Source organism: Cyclopterus lumpus, chromosome 22 (genome assembly GCF_009769545.1).
Source record: "Cyclopterus lumpus isolate fCycLum1 chromosome 22, fCycLum1.pri, whole genome shotgun sequence".
Classification (NCBI taxonomy): Eukaryota; Metazoa; Chordata; class Actinopteri; order Perciformes; family Cyclopteridae; genus Cyclopterus; species Cyclopterus lumpus.
In genome coordinates this window covers 16,697,485-16,718,026 of record NC_046987.1, presented here as the reverse complement: position 1 = coordinate 16,718,026, position 20,542 = coordinate 16,697,485, and the positions used below count along the sequence as shown (strand labels likewise).

Sequence of the window (20,542 nt, the reverse complement as noted above, 5' to 3'; positions counted from 1 at the left end):
CACTTCCTCGACCCCCCACGCACACACCTCCTCGGGCCTTTTATAGGAAAATGATGACAGACCTGCATATTCAAACCTGACCGTTGTTCTCAGCTTCAGTCTATTCTGGAAATGTATGACATTCAGAATAGATTAGACTGTGTCTATAATTATATTCCGGTTATAGATACAGTTACTTTAGATCTTCATATGTCAAGCAAGTGTTAAAGAGTAAAAAACAGTATATTTGTTACAAGTCTATAATGTGCAGTTTTTCTAATAGCATCAATTCATCTTCATGTGTCGTCATCGACAAATTGAGTAATTTCTTACTTCAAATAAATAATTAAATACTCCTTTACGGGTTGCAACATGTTTTTACTCCTTGGGCTCTTAAAAACCCATTGAATTATTAAAAAAATACCTTGGAACAAATTTTAAATAATCATAAAAAATGACCATGTTGACGTATATTTATATACAATATATGTAACACAAGTCCTATTTGAAGTGCTTGACATTGTGAATGGTATTATATTTATATATATATATATATATATATATATATATTGACAGCTGCAAGGCTCTCAGCTGCAGGTGGTGGAAACTGAATATGTTAAATTAGACCTATATTATTCTATACATGTAGCATGTATAGAATGAGAGGGACAGAGATGCAATAATGTACTCCTTGAATATTGTACACAACTGTTTATGATTTTTCTTGGACCGAAATGCACTGATCAGTAACATATGTCCTAATATGCAAATCCTAGAAAGGCTTCTCCTCCCTGGTCACTTGGAACTGACACTCGAGGCCTGAACGTTGTTCTTGTTGGATCAAGTTCCCAGAAAGTTTTGTTGTGACGTACAACCTCAGTTCAGGAATCAGACAAACTGCTGTCGGCACAATATGATACAAGTGTCCTTCAAAGGCACAAAGAGTCATTATTTGAAATCATATCATTTACATAGTATAGAATCGTATAGATATCATCTTCATTTTTCATTATTTTTCCTTTCTGTCAACAAATGCCATGAGAGGACCAAACACAACACTCCATCTGTCTGCAGCCTTCGTCCCATTAGTTCCTCCAGAGGATTTAAATCTTTAAAAAATGATTACCTTTCTCAGAAAAGGTGGAATAATGTCCCTAAAAAGCTGGACAACGTAGTTTTTAACACGTCACTCATTTGGTGGAGGACTATTTTCAGCGGCGGATGAATCCACGTTTTGGTGCTCCAGTGCAACACAAGTCTCACGGCAGTTCTTGAAATAATCACAAAATGCAATCTATTGGTTTAGGTTGAGGAAAATCATCATGTTTGAAATATAAGCACAGTTAGGTTTAGGCAACAACACCAACAACACCAACAACACCACAACACCAACAACACCAACAACACCAACAACACCGGTCTCGAGGTTGAAGTCCTGTGTTTGTTGGACCCATCCACCTGCCGTCATGCCCACCATAAGTGGTCTTTGTAAATATTGAATGCTACGTCACTCTTTCCGATGGCATTGTTTTCTTTCAGAGTATACACACAAATAAACTACACATCTGCCAGTTGGAAGAGCTGCCGTGATACGAGGCCGTCTAGTGAGTACTTGGGGCAGCATGGACGGTGTAGTGGGAGTCAAATGAAACTTCAGTGTGCAAGACTTGTGAGTACATTCTGTGCTGGTTTTGGTCTCTTTTTTTAATTTAACATTAAGTAAACAATGAAATACCTCCAGCCTTACTCTTAAATGTTTTGTATCGAGTGTGGATAGTTTCAAGAAAAGATGTACCTTTTAAACAATAAGATATGAAGCAGCATTTAAAAGCATCAGACGACAACAACTTAGTTTTTAAAAATGTATAGGAATACCTGTTAATTCAATTTTATTCCTGCTTTCATTCTACCGGTGGTCCACAACATTTGTTTACATTCCCATTGTTACTCTAAGGTGTTTCTTTAATACTTTTTTGTTTTTTTAAATCACACATCATTTCTGTCTTGTATGCTTTTTCATTTTCTGCCGCTTCTCTTGAAGTGTGAGTATTTCTTTGCATCGACGGCAGAAAGAGCGGCCCGTGTTCTAGCGGTCCTCCTCCCTGTAGGGATGTAGGTTTACTGTCATCGCACCTTTAGGTTGTTGTCTATTGTGACTGTGAGCTGAACAGCACATCAAAGCAGTGGTCGCCATAGAGACGCTCCAGACAAAGACAGATACGCTCCCAGTGCCGGGCCGTGATGCACTCTGAGTGTTGGGAGAGACAATTAGTGCCGACAGCCCACCTAAAGGCACATTACACTTCACTTCCTCGTCCTTTACCTTATGCAACAAGCCGGGGGCACCGTGGCTAATTTAGTGTTTTTACAAGAGCTGACTGAGCACTTCAAACAAGACCACACACACAGCTGACAGGTGGGCCGCAGATCTGATGAACATCTGGGGACATCTGGTGGAGGAGAGAGGAAGAGGCACGTCAAGTGAGGACAAACCTGAACAAGCAATAAGTTCCAATGTTTTGTTTTTTATGCTCACATATTTTTAAATTGACCAAAATTATTATAATGATAAAGTCCAACAAATGGCAAATATATTTACAAAAAGCAAACATAAAATAATAAAAAAAACAAGTAAACAGCTACATATAATTCTAATAGAAATAACTAAATGTGCAAATATAAAGGACCAATATGCACAAATGCACAGATTACACAACATTTTGGAATAAATATTAATATATCAGTAGATTGCTCTGGAGTGAATGGGATAAAAAAGAGACCGATGGTCATCATTAGTCACATCAGTGCTTTACCTGCTTTGACATGTCAGAAAATCTGCTGTCAAAAAGACAAATGAATGTTCACAATCTCCTCACTTTCACGTAAACATACTTTTATGTGGAAATTATTATATAAATCTGACACACAACACATTTCAATAACACCGATTTTTGATTGCTTTTATAAATGTAAATCCCTTGTCATGTATGAATAAGAGGACATGAAGAGCGATCAGGTATACACACATTCAGAACAGTATTAACACTGCCCCCATGTGGTCATTATGCAGAACAACATAAAGAAGAATCACCTTTATAAAGAATGTGGACTTCCACAGAAATAAAACAGCGAGGGACACGCCCAACAGAGCTATGTACACAAGTTGTGCTATTTCATAAATATTATTTAAATATACTGAAAACGCACTAGGAACCAACAATAAAATACAAAATTAATATATAACAGATATACATGCACTGATTGTGTACAGTATCTACTTGTAAAGATGTCTATGTATTGTATTTACAGCATGCAGGATTTATATTGACAGTGATGCATATGTACATAAAAATAAAAAAATCACCATCCTGTCATATATTTTGTCTTCAATATTCATCAATATTGTACATGTATAGTTGTGTATTTCCACACTTACATGCTTATTGCTGTTTATCTTTAATGCTTTATGCTCCCATAGAACAAATAACTGCATTATTAATAACTAGACATTATTAGATTAATAGGCCCTTTCTGGTCAGGAAACATTGTCTTAGATTTCTGCTGAAAATTCATTTGAAATTCAATCATTAGGATTCATTAGAATGCATTTTTATAATGGCCTATGAGCTTCTTGCTATTTATTAATAAACACATAATAATCTCTAAATATCTGTGTAATTCTTCAAGGGTCCTCTTGATGGGGTTCTTACCTCCATAAAAGCCTCCTAATAATGCACCACCATTGTTGCAGTCCAGAATTTGTTGTAGTCCTATTTTTTATTGTACCCAGCCTGCAATCCCACAAATGACCAGCAGGTGACATCATGCTACAAATAATCCGTTTATCAAGACTGTCAGCTGCTGTATCACAGTCTGTGATATGAATGAATTAGTGTTGAAGAAGATCAAATATCATATATATTCATTTGTATTGTTACGTTGATGTTTCTTGATGCATTTTTCAACTTGCCATAATCGGTTACAATATCTGGGAATTTGTGAATGAATTTTGTGGGAAATAGGAATTTTACTTCAAATAATGACTGTAATTAACAGCAGCGAGCTTTCAAGAGTGTCAAGTGAAATTAACCCTTACAATCAGAACCGGCCTCGTCACTATATCTTTACATAGCTAATAGTTGTTTGCTCCTATATTAATGCTCAAAATGATGGGGCAACCCAGAGATTATGACATTTTTAAGAGGCTACATTGTTTTGTTGTTGTGGGCTTTTTGTAATGTTTTGAAAAAATAGTATTACATGTTGTATTAGTGAAACACACTGAAGAAAATGTGCACTATGTCTGTTCCTTTAGGAGATAAATAAGCTTTTAAGGATGATTTAAAATGTGATTTAATTTGTTTAACCTGGCACCCATGCATACCAGAATCATAGGACAAAACAACACGTTCATGTTTCATGGCGACTTTGACTCGAAGATTAAAAAGAGACCCTAAACATTTGGGATGTTCGATGACCGTTAGATGTTTCTATCAAAGTGGTTCGTCTCATCCAAAGGTGCTAAGACAATGAGGTGGTGCAAGGTTTCAGGCACTTTAAATAATGATGATGAGGTCTTGTTTGATCTTAACTAACTCAGGAAATGAGTTTCATCTTAATGCCTTGAAGAAACGTTCTGGACCTTAAACGCTCCGCTGAGGGACTCTCTTACAAATTGTCTGTAAAGCATCACATTATATCTGACTGTCCCCTGAACAGGCTGTTTAACCCCTGCAGGGAATAATGAACTAATCCACTATTAATAAAGAATCAATCAATCGGGACATTATATTCAAGAGCTGCTAATTGCTGAGTTTATGAACATTTAATAACGTTACCTTTTGATACTTGTTGAACTTATTAATTGTTAATCCCTGACCTCATCCATGATTAATAACTTTCTGTCTGATCCTTTTTTTAAATGAGGCCCCAGCTCAGCCTCTGACAGATGGGCAGCCCAACCGCTGCCAACTGCTTTCCATGCAATATTCAAGATGTATGTAACACACGCACGCACACACACACACACACACACACACACACACGCACACACACATACGCACACACACGCGCGCGCACACACACACGCGCACACACACACACGTGTGCCCATCACTCTTATTAGCAGTCAGACAAAGGGCAAGTGTCACTGCCACAAGGGCGTATTTCAGAACAGGAAAAAACTCTTTTATTAGTTCATCAGTAAAATAGTGACACATAAATCATTAACATATGAAGAGCAGGCAGATATAATAGAGTGAGAGTGTATCAGGCATTAAACTGCAAACATCATACTAAACATGAACTAAGTCTTAAAATATAAACAATTGATTCTCCTGACAAGTTTGACGTTTCTTTAGTTTAGTCAAACTTTAGACTAATCTCACTGGACGTTATTATTATTAGTTAATTAGTTATATGAAAATATAACGCATGGGTTCGTCCCATGTGACCACCAGAATGTTTTTTTTGTACATTAAAATAAACTTGTGACAAAAGGATTCATTAAACCTGCCGAATAACTTATCATAACGGAAACATTTTTACTTAAACATCATAAGATTATATAAGATTTGATTTTCACCACGTATGGAAGTGCCAGCACAACAAAACTAAAAGATTGATATCCAACCAGAAAGAGTTGCAAAAGTGTATGTGTGTATATATATATATATATATATAAAGATGGGATGTGATAGAAAGAACGGCTATGAATGAGATATATATTTAAAAAAAAATGTAAAGCAGTTACGATCTGTGAACAAAGTATACAACTGTAATGTTAATTTGATTGATTAACAATAAGAAAACGTGTATTACACACACTGTGACGTAGATCCAGCTGAATGTGGTCAGACATGGAGTTGTGAGCCGATGTAAGATAACATTATTTTAGTTTGTTACATTTTTCGATAAAGTATTTATTTGTTTATTTTTCTTTTCTCTCCAAGACAACAAAGCAAATTCCAGCCAGAGACGCTGCTGAAAGCTCTGGAAGAAAACCTTGTAAGGTGACCTTGAGGTAAGAATTCACTAGCCGCTCAGGAATAATACAAATTGTTTGACTTTGGACTTGAACCGTTTTAAAAACGCACACTTTGTTCATGTTTGTTCATAAGCCATTAAATATGATTATGTTTTTGTTATACTGTGGTATCAATCATTCATTACCTATTTATTACTCTACTGTCTAGAGATGCTACAAAGGTGGAATTATGATGGTTGACAAACACATCAGGTAATACATAGATTAGCACTTTATAGCATCCTCATATGCACTTAAGATTACATTAAAATGTGTTATGAACGTTAAAGAAAAAGCATAATACATTAAATGTGTTCTATTGATTCAATGTAAAAAATAAATTACACACCACACTTATTTTCCATAAATCTCAACATGGTAAAAAGATGATGCTGATCTTAAAACTGTGACTGATGACGTTGATGGTGTGTAAAGAGTTTCAGCCCCCGACACACACAGAGCTGCATAGATTAGGATCAGCTAATTGAAGGCCCTGAGCAGACGAGCGTATTCACACACATTCACACACTGAGCCCGGGTTCTTTTTCTTCTTCGGTTTGCTGCAGCAGGAATCAACAGACGGACACTTAACAAGGCGCTCAGCACAAATGCAGCGAACCCCTGTCTCACATTTGTAAATTATCCGCAGAGCGAGCGGGCGGAGTCACATTTGAACCCGAGAGGAGACAACTCGACAGCCTGTGGAGCTCGAATCTCTGTGAATTAGCAAATTAAAGTCAATTTACAAACTTGCCTCGAAAGAGTCTTCAAAGAGATACATTTGTTTACATTTGTATATATTTAATGCTTTAATGTGGCTATTTATTTGCTTCAGTTTTCTATTCGAGGTGTATTCGCTTATGTCTACACATTCAGCTTCTGGATGTCAGTATGAACAGTTTTAAGAACCCATATTTGTTTATATTCATATTTATATCTTCATCATTATAGAAACTGGGTCAACTTTACCCAGAAACAATGGGTTGGGTTATTGACCCAAACTAAAACATGGGGATTGTTGACCGAGTGCAGTGGTGAAAAAGTAAGTATGTAAGTATAATCAGGAAAGTGTACTAATCAAAAGTAAAAGTACTCAATGCAGAAAAATGGCCCCTGTAAGTGGTATACAATTATCAATTGTATCATTAGATTATTAGTACTCATACTTATTGGTTAAGCAGCATTATATACAAATAACCATTTACTGTTCTATTTGATTGAGTTGGGGATCATTTTAAACTATTTTATTTTAGGTTAAAACTATTTTCAATACGGATTAATATCTTACATTGAGAAATAATGTTTTTCTTTGTTTTCATTTGATTAAAGATGCCAAACAAAAACTTTGTCTACACTTAATAGCCTAAAATTGGCGAAATAGCCATTTAATTTAGATATTGTTGTGATTTAAGAATAGGCAAAGAAGAAAACAGCTTTTGCTTCCCAGCTGCAGTATTTTGGGAAGCTTCCCACCTCATCACCACATCACATGAAATAAACTCAAGAGCCTCGTCAGAATGTGCCTCTGAACTCTAAACACCTCCTCCTTCCTTTCTCTAACCCCCACATTCATGCAGCACAGCCTCCCGTCTTCGTCCCCTCCTCATCTTTTGTCTCCCTTTCCCCCCCAGAATTCCTGGCCAGAGGCTCGAGCCTTCTCCCTCCGTGCGGTTCTCCATCTGTCGGCGGCCGGGCCTCCTCCGCCGGCAGATGTCTGCTTCCTCGTCCTGAGCCTGGAGGTGTGGGGGGGGGCTGGTAAGTGGTTGACCGGTGGAGGGGTGACCTTTACCAGGGGAGAGTCTGCATTGACACTAGTGGGGACAATAAGAGGGAACAATGGTATGGATGAACTCCAGGGAGGAGGCGTGTGGGGGGGGGGGAGCCGTGGCTGCCTGACTGAGCGTCTCCATGCAAACATGCATTCATTCCTCTTTGAAAGGAGTGTGGCGATGTAGAGCAGAAGTCTGTGTGGTTACTTATTACTTATTGTCATTGTAGCGCCCAACACTTTACACCAAATGGAATAGACTAAATAAACTAAACACACAAAAAGTAGTTATTCCTCTTCTAGCTGAGAGGTAGATGAGAAGATCGATACGCTCTGGTGTCTGGGAGCTAAATGTAAAGCTGCAGCCAGCAGGCGATTAGCTTTGCTTAGTTCAGCAGAAAGAACAGAAGCAAGGAGAAAACATTTAGATGAAATAGAAAAAAACAATAAGTTGTGGTTTTACAGAAGACTGAGGGTGAAATCGAGAACTGAAACTAACTCAAAACTAAATTTACTGCACCGCCTCTATCTAACTGTATATTCAAACTTCTTAGTTTTGATTACTTTTGATATTATTGCCGGTCTTCTTTCATCTGGGCGTCCTCCATTAGTATTTATTTACTCCTTTGACCTTCGAGGGTCAGAGGGCTTTTGTCGGCCAAACTGTTTGTTTGTACTTTTATTTAGCGAAAAACAGAGCGTTACACAGGGGTGGAACTACGAAAAGATACTTTTGTGGCAAGAATGCGATTTTTGTTATTAATATAGTGAAACTGCTAATAGGTGGTTGGTGTTGGTCTGGGATGCGCTGGCCACAGTCACTGAACGGTCACAGATAGAGAGAGAAAAGACATGATAACACACTGCTGAGGAATGACGTCGGCAGACCGCCATGTTAATGAACCAGAGTGTGGTGCGTCATCCTCGGTCCACGTGAGTGATGAAGCTGCCTCTGAGTCTGTTTCAATGGCCCGTTTGAACTCGTGTCAATGGTCACGCTGCTTCATTACATTCACAGATTAGACAAATGCAAACGCACAAGTAAGTGTCCACTCAACTGCTCTTTGAGCGCTCTCCCATCGGTGTCCTGCATGCGCTGAGAGTCTGCCAGTTGTCCCTCCCTAACCCGGTGGTGGAAAGTACTTTTTACTCAGATACTGTGCTTCAGTACAACGTTGAGGTACTTGTACTTGTGTAGTTATAGAGGAATAGTTAGTGTTTAAGATGTTGCATCCAAAATGTACAACTATAACACATTTATAGGGATTCAACTTGTTATATTGACTCCCTCCATGGCTTTCACGTTAATTAATTACTATATTTAATCAGTTTTATGTCAGGCATTTTAAATATTCTATATTTAGCTGCTGGGAGGCTTTATGCTGTTTAATATTGTGATTTGAGTCCTCGTCTGTGCTGATTACGCTGCAGCTCTAACTAACGCAAGTACTTGCTTTTTCTAGCATTTAAGTACATGTAGCTGGTAATACTTCTTTACTTTCATTCAATCATTTGAATGTAGGACTTTGACTAGTATTTGTACACTCTGGTGTTGCATCTGGGAAACTTGAAACTAATTCTCTTTGCACTTTAAATGTGTTTTCAAAGCTGCTATATTCTTTTCTGCATCTCTAGCTCAAAAAGAACAAGTTGTGTGTAAATGTTTTCCTTTCTTTGGCTTTCAGTGGAGAGTTGATGTCAATTGAGGGTCCAAAGGCAGCAATACGTCGACAACATGAATACATTCAAAGTGAGACACTGAATACTTTAGTTTAAGTTTTCACAAAACATCTGCAGCTTCTGCGTTTGACGAAAGGGTCTCAAGAGACGTCACACCTACAACTACAGAAGGCAGCTAGTATGTGTGCGTGTGTGTGTGTGAATGGGTAAGTGTGCGTGTATGCGTGTGTATATGTGTGTGCGTGTGTGTCTTTGTGTGTGTGTGTGCGTGTGTCTGTGTGTGTGTGCGTGTGTGAGTGTGTGTGTGTGTGTGCGTGTCCGAGTGTGTGTGTGTCTTTGTGTGCGTGTGTGTGCGTGTGTCTGTGTGTGTGTGCGTGTGTGAGTGTGTGTGTGTGTGCGTGTCCGAGTGTGTGTGTGTGTGTGTGTGTGTTTGTGTCCCTCCCTTGAAGCTACTCACAGCTGTAAATGGACGGTTTGAAAGCAGCTCAGATTTGAGTATTGAGGCCGTCGGCCCAGTCACAGGTCACCTCAGTGCAACACAACAAACTGCCCCCAGATAGCCGCACACTGTGTGTTTACCCGTGAGATGAATACAGATAAGATGGGCACTATCATTTACACACTGCAGTAATAAACTTTATCTACGGAGCATTTTTTATTGCAGCGTTTACAAACGTTTATAAAATGATATTGTTTCTACTAGCTTTCTGTTTGGTGCTTGTTTGGGCTGGTTAGTAAAACCATTGGTCTCCCTTATTTTTAAGGAAGGAAGTTCTAGCTCTTAAAAGCAAATCACTTTTTTGCTGACACAGTTTCGACCACTGTGATACGCAGTTCTAGGTTTTTTGTGTGTTTCTGGTTCCATTTTTCTTTACAAGGGAGACCAGGCCAAGCAAAAAGTTTCAGACAAAACAATAAAGAAATCAGTCAAGAGATAAAACAATGCAAACATTAGTATCATTAGTGTTATTAGATATTTAGGGTCCAATCTGACCTCTTCGGATGTGGTTCTGTCCGACCAACAGTCCAAATATATCCTGGTTCTATTATATAAAACAAGTCCAGACATTAGAGAAACTGAAGCCAGAGTATCTATTTCATTTTTGCTTCAAACATTGTAACATCGATTATCAAAATTGTTGATAATTTTTTTATGGATTAACTATTAATCAGCTTAGTTGGACGTCTGCAGAGTTTTTATTTTAAATTAGTTTTCCTTTTAAAGATCTCTGCGCTGTTTTGGATAAACTCTGGCACATACTTTGAATAAGTTTGCCCAGAATGCCCAGAATTTATGTACAATACAGCTTAATAATGAAACAGTGAGTGAAGAAATACAAGTTCATTATCGTTGACACTTGTTTAGTATTTTATGGTAGCATCAACAGATCTGGCCTCCTATACGTCTGTTGGCGTGAGCTTCTGTAGAGAGGATATCGGACGGCGGTGGGGCGTCAGTGCAGGTTTGGTGGGAACAGAAGGTGTCGGGAGGTTTGCGGAGGTCTTTATTCGTGATGACTCTGTGTGTGTGTGTGTGTGTGTGTGTGTGTGTGTGTGTGTGTGTGCGTGCGTGTGTGTGTGCGTGTGTGTGTGTGTGTTCCCCCCCTTGTCTCTTCTTTTAAGATGTGGGGAGCCCGGACTCCCAGGCCTGTTCTTGTCCCTCTCCAGGGAAGTTCATTAAACTTCATTTACATCGCTGATGCAAATCACGCAGATACTTTATACGGACAAAGACTGAAAGGTGGTTCCTCCACAAGCCAGAGGTCGGTACACCCCCGTGCCTACAGCTCCAGGTTAGCTAGAAAAGAAACTGAAAGACATTCCCGTTGGAATACTTGAGCACTGGTGTTGTCCTAAAATGGGTGCTGCCTGCATGATAAGTTATCAGATTCTGAGTGACATATAACTGCACATTTAGCATCGTAAATACAGCCAGGACTGTGCATGAGAAACCTGGACTGGGTGGAAGAATTTGAATCAAACACAGAGTTGCAGAACCGTAAAGACGATCCCTACATAAACCTCAGGCAGAATACTCAGGTGTTTTTACTGGTCGCATCTGTCTGGTTGTGTCGCTGCCTCAGCAGTCTGGTTGAACTAGTCACAGGCATGTCTGCGTCCGTTTGTCAGCAATGTTGTGTTCGACTTTGTAGACATGAGTTTTGGTCCCCGTTTGCAGAGTGACTAGTGCTTTAACCTTTCAAAATGGAGTCCTGAAGAGCAGCAATACGCAAAGAAACAACCACAAATACACTGAAACTAAACTGCTCAGTTTTCTTCCTTATAAAATGTATGTCCCATGTTTTGAGTTAATGGGAACCAGAAATTAAAACATATTTGTGACTTTTTATGACTGTTTTCAGGGACTCCAGTTGTTACATTTCTCACTTTAGAGTCACAGAGGGACGTTGGCGACAAAATTGTTGCATCTTCTCCCCTGTGCCCATTCGAAACCTTCATACATTTGACAGGATTAAAGAGAAGAATGTGTGATCTGTTGCGACAGAAAGGGAGAGAAAAAAAAATCATTTGTGAAACATTGATTTGTCTGAGGTCTGAGTCACTTTGTGTGGGAGGCGTATGCGTGCATAGTCAGTCACAATGTGTTTTACCAAAAATGTTGCAAAAATGTCTATCTATCTATAAGAAGTATGCAACAAATCTGAATCTGATTTCAGCTCACATGTGTGACCTCAGTTTAGATGACCTACTGGTGTTTATTTGTCATGTCTTTATTTGACTTGCAATGCAGCCATTTTGTAACTTAAGAGAGATGTTTTTCAAAGCTCAGTCCTGTTTTAATCATCTCATTCCAAATCTTACTCCACATTTAATTGATGTAATGTCCAAAAAACAGGTATGTTTATCAGTAATATATATATATATATATATATATATATATATATATATATATATATATATATATATATATATTCTATTTTGATGGATCCATTAATAAAAAAAAATGGAGCCCGCAGATGAGAGTCGAGAACAAAAGACATCTGAGAAGAAAGATGATTTTAAAGGATTGTGTCACATCCTCCGTCCTCTCCCCCATCCGGTAAGAGGACAACAGCGCAGACTCGTTCCGCCGCGCTCTGATTGGTCCGCTGGGTGTAACAACAGCGCTGATTGGCTGCGGGATTGCCGCTCCAGAGCTTCTATTTTGAACATAAATACGTGCTGCTGCAGCCTTTTATTTCTCAGAAACCAGGGGCTGTCAGAGAGGGAGTACGCTCTGCCGCAGCTCTCTGACGCACACAACAGCGATGTGGCTTTAGTCATTTGTAGGACCGAATCACATTTTTACTCCACGCGGAACCAAACGAGTCACTTTAAGCCGGTGTTTTCGGATCTTTGGAAATGTTTTCTTAAATTGTTGCTAGCTTCCGGGGTTAGCTCGAAGTTTGGACCGTCCTGCTAATTTATCTCCCCCGCCTCCAGACTCCTAACTTCAAACTAAATCTACCGTCTGCGGGATTTGAAACAAACTGCACGGCTAAAGATGGAGTCTGACGATGTTTTTGTCTGCACCAGTCCTGTTAACACCGTTTTGAAACGCAGGCCCGATGGGATCCCCGGGCTTTCCTCGCTCTCTCTGCCGGAGTTGAGCACAAAGACCGCGCACTGCAGAGACCTTTTCTCCCCTGGACCCGCCACGGTGTTGTCTCCTGTCACCAATCTGGCTCTGGACATGAACAACTTAGCTGGACTCGGAAGGTATTGTAACATTTTTACGTGTTATGTCTTCTACTTGTTGTGTACTTAAACTACTGCTGCTTTTTAATTTTTTAATTTTTATTGTTTCAATCTTAGTTTATTCCTATCTTGCACAGTCTGATTTTAATGTCCACATCACTGATGCCCATATTAATACTTTCCCCCCCAAAACAGCCTCTGTGATACCCCGAAAAGAAGAAAGCATGCACGCCTTGAAAAGGTTTCCTCATTTGCTTCTGACGTCTCATCTGATGCTGGTGAGCCCTCTTATAATCCTATTGTCTGTGTTAATTGATGCTGTTAGGACCGATGCTCAATGGCCAAATGCAAATCTATTGCATCTCCTGTCATAGTAATGTCCTGGATATGTGATTATTCTCAATGGTCTTTTGTTTAGTTTTTTTTTTTTTTTTTTTTTTTTTTTGGTCCAGAAATAAAATCAAATTGACTTTTTTTCTTTTTCAAACATTAAAACATTACCGTGTTTCCAACTTTTCAATTAGGAGGATTTCATGCTATGTCTTTGTCCTAAACATATTTGTTCGTTATGTGAAGCCGTTTGTTTGAGTGTCCCCATGGGCTTTAGGAATCCAATGATTTTTCACTTTCATGACAGATGGATTAAACAATGATGAAAATAATTGTAGCACCAATATGCACAGGTGCACCAGTCTTAAGAGTAAAATGAAATCTATATTTACTGTTGCGTTGCTGTTAACCTAATTACATATTCAGCTCTAGTCCATCGGTATTCATCTGGCCGTTGGTGCCACTTTACCACCTGATGCTGATATTGACCTGTGACACAAATCTCCTCCTTCAGGCCTCGGCATGGATCCCCCCAGCCCTATGGATGCTGTTGAAATGGAGGACACGTAAGTAGTACTGTCCTCGTCATGTCTGTTCTAATCAATCAGCTTGTGAGCTGTGCCCCTCTGCTTACCCAGACACCACCTCCCCCACCTCCACCCTGCCGCTTGGGCTGAGCAGAGCATTATTTCTCATCTGTAGGATTATTGTTTCTAACGTTGGCTTTAAGACGACTTCATTAATTTTCTTTTTAAGAAGATTAACTGATAGGGACATGTGATCTTAACTTTCCTTAAACTGGCAATCCTTCAGATTTAAGTCCTGGTTAATTTTATATTTTAGTGCAAACTGTAGACTTGAGCTCAGTTTTGCAATCTGGAGTCTTTTTGTTGATGCATGAGCATCACGTTTTCTATTGTGTTCATATATGTGCGTAAACAATGGAGACACCCCGTAATACAGCATTTCTTCTCCAGGAATGTCACATCCCCAGTTAGTAATTAAGTTTATTAATATATAAATAACAAATATTGCAATACTTTCATCAGTGGGCCATGGGCTCGATCACCGTTGTGTTTGCCGCCATCGACAATAAAAAGTGACTTCACAGACGTTAATTTAAATGATGGGGCGACAAACTTTACATTGGCTTGAAACGTGCAGGTCTACCTTGTAATCTTGGCCAGTTTGTCAGCACATCCTTGATCTGCTAATCTTGGGTGGCCCCTTTTTTAGGCCTGAGCTGGGTGAGTCTCTGAAGACATCTGCCGCTGTCTGATGTGAGACTTCTTTTAGAGCAGCATTTGGTCCTCAAGACCTCATTCACCTCCAGCTCGGTTGCTAGGAGTTTTCCAGGTTGGGGGAGGACATGCCTCGCGCTTGGGTTTAATGATAGCCCACTACCCCCTCTGGGTTTTGGCACACTCTTCCTATGCACTGTTATATCAATAGGAATAGGGGGTCTGGAGTTTCTTCTGCGTCGGGCCCATAGAAATGAGGGCACCCCAGAGAACAACTGCCCTCCCTTCTCCTGGTCTGCATTGAATGGGACACGCTCTCTCCTCAACAAACAAAAGGCTCTTGCAGAAAAGGGGTTGGCGGTGTTGGCTCCAGCAGGCATATGGTAGATTAGCTGATCTCTGCATCCCCCCCCCCACCACACACACACACACACTCACACACCGAGCTCTCCGCTCATTTAGCATACAGGTGGGCATTACTCCAATGAAGTGACTACCTCTTGCCTCTATGCATTCAACCAACTTCCTCTCGGCCAACCGTTCCTCTCTCTTTCCCAATAGAGCTCCAGGTTCTTTGTCTTTGTAGTTTAAGTGCACACGGTGTTCTTCAACCGCCAATGTAGGCCTTCCGGCCTCTTCCGCAGGTTTTATTATAAAGACGTGTTGCTTTTTAGTTCGGGCTGAAATCCTAGACTGAAAAGTAATTGTCAACAATTTTGACTTAAGGATTACACAGCATTTTTTTCATCTCAGTCATTTTATACTGACTGAGATGACTAATCAATTAATCGTTGGTTGCCCTATTCTTTTGTACACTATTAGTTTTAATCTGTTTTTTTATATTAACCTTTTCGGCCAATTTTGACTCGTTTGTCATGTTTTCTATTCTAGATTTGAAAAGGCCATTCAACAGTCGAGTCGCATTGTCAACGAGTAAGTTGCTTTATTGTCAATAACCTGAAATCATTAACAGGTATTTTTATTGCCTCATTATTTGAACAGTATTCCTCTCTAAGGAACCAAAGCAGCCCGCCTGCCTGTTTTGGTTTGTAGTCACCTAAATGATTCCTCTGTCTATCAATTACAGGAGGATGCCAATTAGAAGAATCAACTCATTGCCAGTAAGGAGATTTGTGTTTTTATTATTATTTTTACAGCGCTGCATGTCTTACTTTATTCAAAACTTGGCCTGATGTTCAGGGCAGGCCGATGCTGTGTCCGTCAATCGTCCATAAAACACACAAGGGAGTTTTAAAAGAATCCCAACTGGCTTTTAAGCTTCACGATAAAATGAACATCAAGCTGTGAATTTGGCTTGAGCGCAGTTTTTCATATTTAATGAATTTGAAACATCGTCCAGTGTCAACCTACTGGAGGACGACGTGTTTAGATTTGCTGAGCCTCTGCTGACGAGGATTTCTCTTCTCTTCCCCTTCAGCTCCAGCTCCAGAGCTACAGTCCGTCTCTGAAAGGACAGGAAACAGATTCCCACCGCTATGGAATATTCGGACAACCACCCTCCCAAATGACGGCCTCCACTTCTCAGCGTCACAACAAGGAAAACATGCCGGAGGTCAGTGATTCACGTCATAGATACAGTAGCAACCATAGAACTCTGAAAAGTGATTTGTTGCCGTGGAAAAGGCATTGCATCATTTGACTTAAAAGTTTACCCAATCCTTATACCACTAAATTATTATTGGAATAATATTGTTGTCAATATCGGGTGTTTTTTATTTGGTTTATTTATGGTGCGTACAGATAATGTGTGTCTGTATCTCGACCACAGATTCGTAGCATTCAGTTTTTAAAGGTTACGCTGTAAAAAAAAAATGCTTCTTGAAAAGTTTAACATGGATTCACTTTTCTTTTTTTTTTTTTTTCTCAGGAGGGCTTTGAATTCAAGAAACCAACCAAGCCAGTGTCACGGTGTCGCGTGCGCTCCTTCAACGGCAGTCAGGCCAAGGACGCGTTCGCCCGCCGGCCCAGCTCCGCGCCGGCCCTCATGGTATTTTAACTTGTGACGACTGAGCGTTCAGATTTGTGCGCTCCGCCCGCTTCTGGAACGACACTAACGCACCTCTCCTTTTCTGTCCAGTTTTCGTCGCCTCCTCCGATCCAACAGCTTGACTTCTACAGCTCCAGCCCCATGTTTCTGAGGCGTTCCTCGCCCACCTCCCCTCTAAACGACGACGAGGACGACGGCTTCCTGGACGTTCTGGACGACAACATGGAGGTGAGGCCCACTCGCGCCAACATACACTGAAATGATGTATCGGTTAAATTTCTGTCCGGAACATCAATCTCTTATTTCCCTGTTCGCTCACCATTTGTTTTCTCGTCGCCTGCAGAGCGACGCTGGGATGCCGATGGGAATGGCCAGCTTGCTCACCGCCCCGCTGGTGACCGACAGTTCAGGAGAAGACTCTGTAAGTTTGTCTTCGCGGTAACTTTATTTAAATGTGAGACTTCAGCAACAGTTTGCTTTATTGTGCTCTTTGAAGTAAATGTTGCCCCAAGCTGTTTCACATCACATGAATCTAGAAGCTGAAATGTTTACTTTTGCCCTTTAAACCATGTGCCATTTAAAAAAAAAAAAAAAAAAAATTTTTTTAAAAAAAAGAGCCCACGTGTTAATCATACTGTATTTAGCTCTCAAAATATAAATTAATTATTGAATTTGATGATTTTTCTCCTTCAGCCTGTGATTCGCTGCCGGCCGCGCAGCCTGTTCCGCTCCCCCTCCATGCCCAGTCCGCTCCCGTCCCGGCCCTGCGCCAAGCGCCCCGACTGCCCCGGAGATGAAATCACGCCGGTCCGGGTGAAGAGGCGACGCAGCCTGGCAGGGACACAAGTCACCACCGTGGAACAAAACCCAGAATCCCCAAGAATGGTGAGTCCTCCTCACTGCCTGGCGTGATGAGGGATCAGTATTTCTTCCACATGGTACAAATGCTTTAATGAATGAGTCCAGTGTTAACTTAATGGCAACAGGAAGCGGGGATCTTCATTTGTCTCACTTTATTCTGTTAACATTAGTGTTGCTTACTGGAGCCCAATATCCAGTATTGATCATGCACTGAAAATAGGAAGGTGCAAGTCAAACTTCAATGTTTAAATCAGAAAATTCTAAACGCATCTGGGCCACGCCGTTCTATAGTGTTCCAGGTGACGATGTCATTTGATCGCCTTAGTGGAGGTGGAGAAATGGCTTCTGAAACATCTGCAGCGGCCGACTGGCTATTGTCTCTGGCTTTGCAGGCCATCTCAAATTACCCAACTCTATCCCTCATCTCCCTTCCAGAGCTGCTTGCTGCTCCAGAGGTCCAAGTCCTTCTGCCAGACAGACATTGAGAAGCTGCTGGACGGCGAGGCCGGTTCGAGCGAGCTAATAGGAGATTTCACCAAGGTCAGGAAGTCACTGCTGCGTTTCTCCCACTGTTAACTTGACGGTGTGAATTTACTCGTCTGATCCAATTTTCTGTTTTGTCTTTCAGCCTTTTGTACTACCCACAGTGGATGGCAAACATCAAGACCTCAAGTATATTACCCCGGACACGGTGAGTGGAGGCCCTCGGAGCCAACATCACAAATATTGAGTGTTTTGTCAGTATACCTATTTAATTATTTATTTTTAATTAAAAAATAATAATTATATTGTTTATGGTTTTCAGATGGTGGCAGCTCTGTCCGACAAGTTCAATCATCTAGTCGAGCAAGTTATTGTCATGGACTGCCGCTACCCCTACGAGTTTGATGGGGGACACATCAAGGTGAGAGGGAGTCTCCTTTTTATTATTTTTTAAATTACGTTTTGAAAGTATTTCTCAAGTAATTGTTTTTAAAATAATGGAAGTTAAATGTATCTCCACCGGTCCGGTTTTCTTAAATTAAGTGTTTTGTCTTTGTCGTCTCAGGGCGCTCTGAACCTGCACCAGGAGGACCAGGTGGAGGACTTCCTCCTCAAAACGCCCATCGTCCCGTCCTACCCGGACAAACGCGTCGTCATCATCTTCCACTGCGAGTTCTCGTCGGAGCGCGGCCCTCGAATGAGTCGGTTCGTCAGGGAGCGAGACCGCGCCGCCAACGAGTATCCCAACCTCCACTACCCCGAGCTCTACATCCTCAAGGGCGGATACAAAGACTTCTTCCCTCACTTCCAGGTAGGTTTTGCTTCAGGTTCTTCAGTGAGCCACTCGAGTGTCACCAGAAGCCGTTAAACTTTTGACGGCTTGATTGCGCCACAAGGCCCTTTTTTTGATTGTCACTGATATTAATTCGTTGGGATCAACAATTATTGGCAATGAAATTAGAGTGACCCTATGTTTAACTTGGGAACTGTTTGAGTAAATGATGTAGATGAACCTTCTCAATGGATAAATTTGCAAAAGTTTAACTGATGACAGATCAGGCTTTTAATGTTTTGGCTCTTTTAAAAGAGGTATAACATTGAAAGTTTATTCTAGATATTGGGGTTGGTATATTTATAATTAAATAAATAAAAAAATCAAATTTGCTCATGTCAAGGTCCACTTACTAGCCTTTTCTTTGCGTGTCTTTCCGCCTGCATGTTCAGAAAACTTGTGACGTCCCCTTTTAAAAAAATGTATTTCAAATTTTGTCCGACTCAAAGATGAGCAATCCTCCCGCTGATTGGTTTGAATTAACCCCCCCTCCCCCCCCTTGTCAGTGCTCTGAACTGGTCTCATTCTCTTCCCGCGCAGTCCCAATGTGAACCTCAGTCCTACCGGCCCATGCACCACGAGGACTTCAAGGAGGACCTGAGAAAGTTTCGCCTCAAGAGTCGCACCTGGGCCGGGGAGCGCAGCAAGAGAGACATGTACAGCCGACTGAAGAAGCTTTGAGCGCCTCCTCGTCCTCCCTAACTGCCACTACAACACACTGCCCCCCCTCCCCCTCGCTCGCCACACCAACGAGGAACCTTTTGGGATTGCGCCATGAGAAGGGGATTTTCTAAAGTCCCTAAAAAGTTTCATTTAACTCTAGCAAAGTTAGGTATTTATGCAAATTGAATGAGGAGAAAGAATGAACGCTTGACCTAAAGTGGTCGTCGAGGTGCAGTGAACAGATTTGAGCAGCGACGCGACCGTTTTTTAAAAAACCACTTGGACCTACAGCCTGTTTTACCTTTTTGATATGATGCTGTTTGCAGCACGAATCACTGCCGGATTGCAATAACACAAACGCACCACACTGCCAGTCTGAAGTTTGTCTTTCTGTCTCCTCACTGGATGTTTTTGTTTTTTATTTTGCATGTGTCATGTCTCACCTTTTGATCTAAGCACTTAATACCTTGAAATGGTGAGGTGCTTCTTTTTTTTGGATACTGCGTTTTATATATATATATATTTTTTAATGAATTGTTTTTACCCCCATTTAGACATTGATCTGTTGCAAGTATGCCTTTTCTTTAGGCGTCCCAAAATGCAAATTGGCTATTTTAATGACTATTTGTACAGTTTAAAATTGATGCAGAGTTTTTTTTTTTTTTTTTTTTTTTTTTTTTCTCCTTCCTGATCATTTGCAATACATGGTAATTTTTTTTATTTTTTCACTCCGAAGATGCCAAAGCAAAAACCTACTACCTGTTAACTTTGCAGTGAGATTTTTCTGATGCTGCAGGTCGGCAAGTGTGAGTTTCTATCTGTTTTGCTTTGATTCTTTTATTTTCAGAGACAACATGTCTTCCCCTCTGCAGAGCTAATGATGTCAGTTCATAACGACTGGGGTGGTTTGAATATTTTTGGTGCAGGCTTGTGGGGGAGCTGCTACAAATAAAGAGCCAATGTGTGTTCAAAT

The 20,542-nt window shown here is 40.6% G+C and overlaps 1 protein-coding gene and 1 long non-coding RNA gene across 2 annotated transcripts; both read left to right on the top strand.

Annotated features, from left to right (window-relative positions):
- The first annotated feature begins 4,903 nt into the window (after positions 1–4,903).
- LOC117725484 lies at positions 4,904–7,732 on the top strand. Its single transcript, XR_004608931.1, has 3 exons — positions 4,904–4,975; positions 5,931–6,001; positions 7,636–7,732. It is a non-coding gene; the product is annotated as an uncharacterized LOC117725484 (long non-coding RNA).
- Positions 7,733–12,629: 4,897 nt separating this feature from the next.
- Positions 12,630–20,241, top strand: cdc25b (cell division cycle 25B). The gene is made up of 15 exons (XM_034525211.1): positions 12,630–13,172; positions 13,347–13,429; positions 13,996–14,047; positions 15,614–15,655; positions 15,810–15,843; positions 16,161–16,295; positions 16,611–16,730; positions 16,821–16,958; positions 17,074–17,151; positions 17,424–17,615; positions 18,027–18,131; positions 18,220–18,282; positions 18,397–18,495; positions 18,640–18,885; positions 19,447–20,241. Exons 1-15 carry the CDS (start codon positions 12,958–12,960, stop codon positions 19,585–19,587), a joined length of 1,743 nt encoding a protein of 580 aa, XP_034381102.1. The 5' UTR covers positions 12,630–12,957; the 3' UTR covers positions 19,588–20,241.
- Positions 20,242–20,542: the final 301 nt, after the last annotated feature.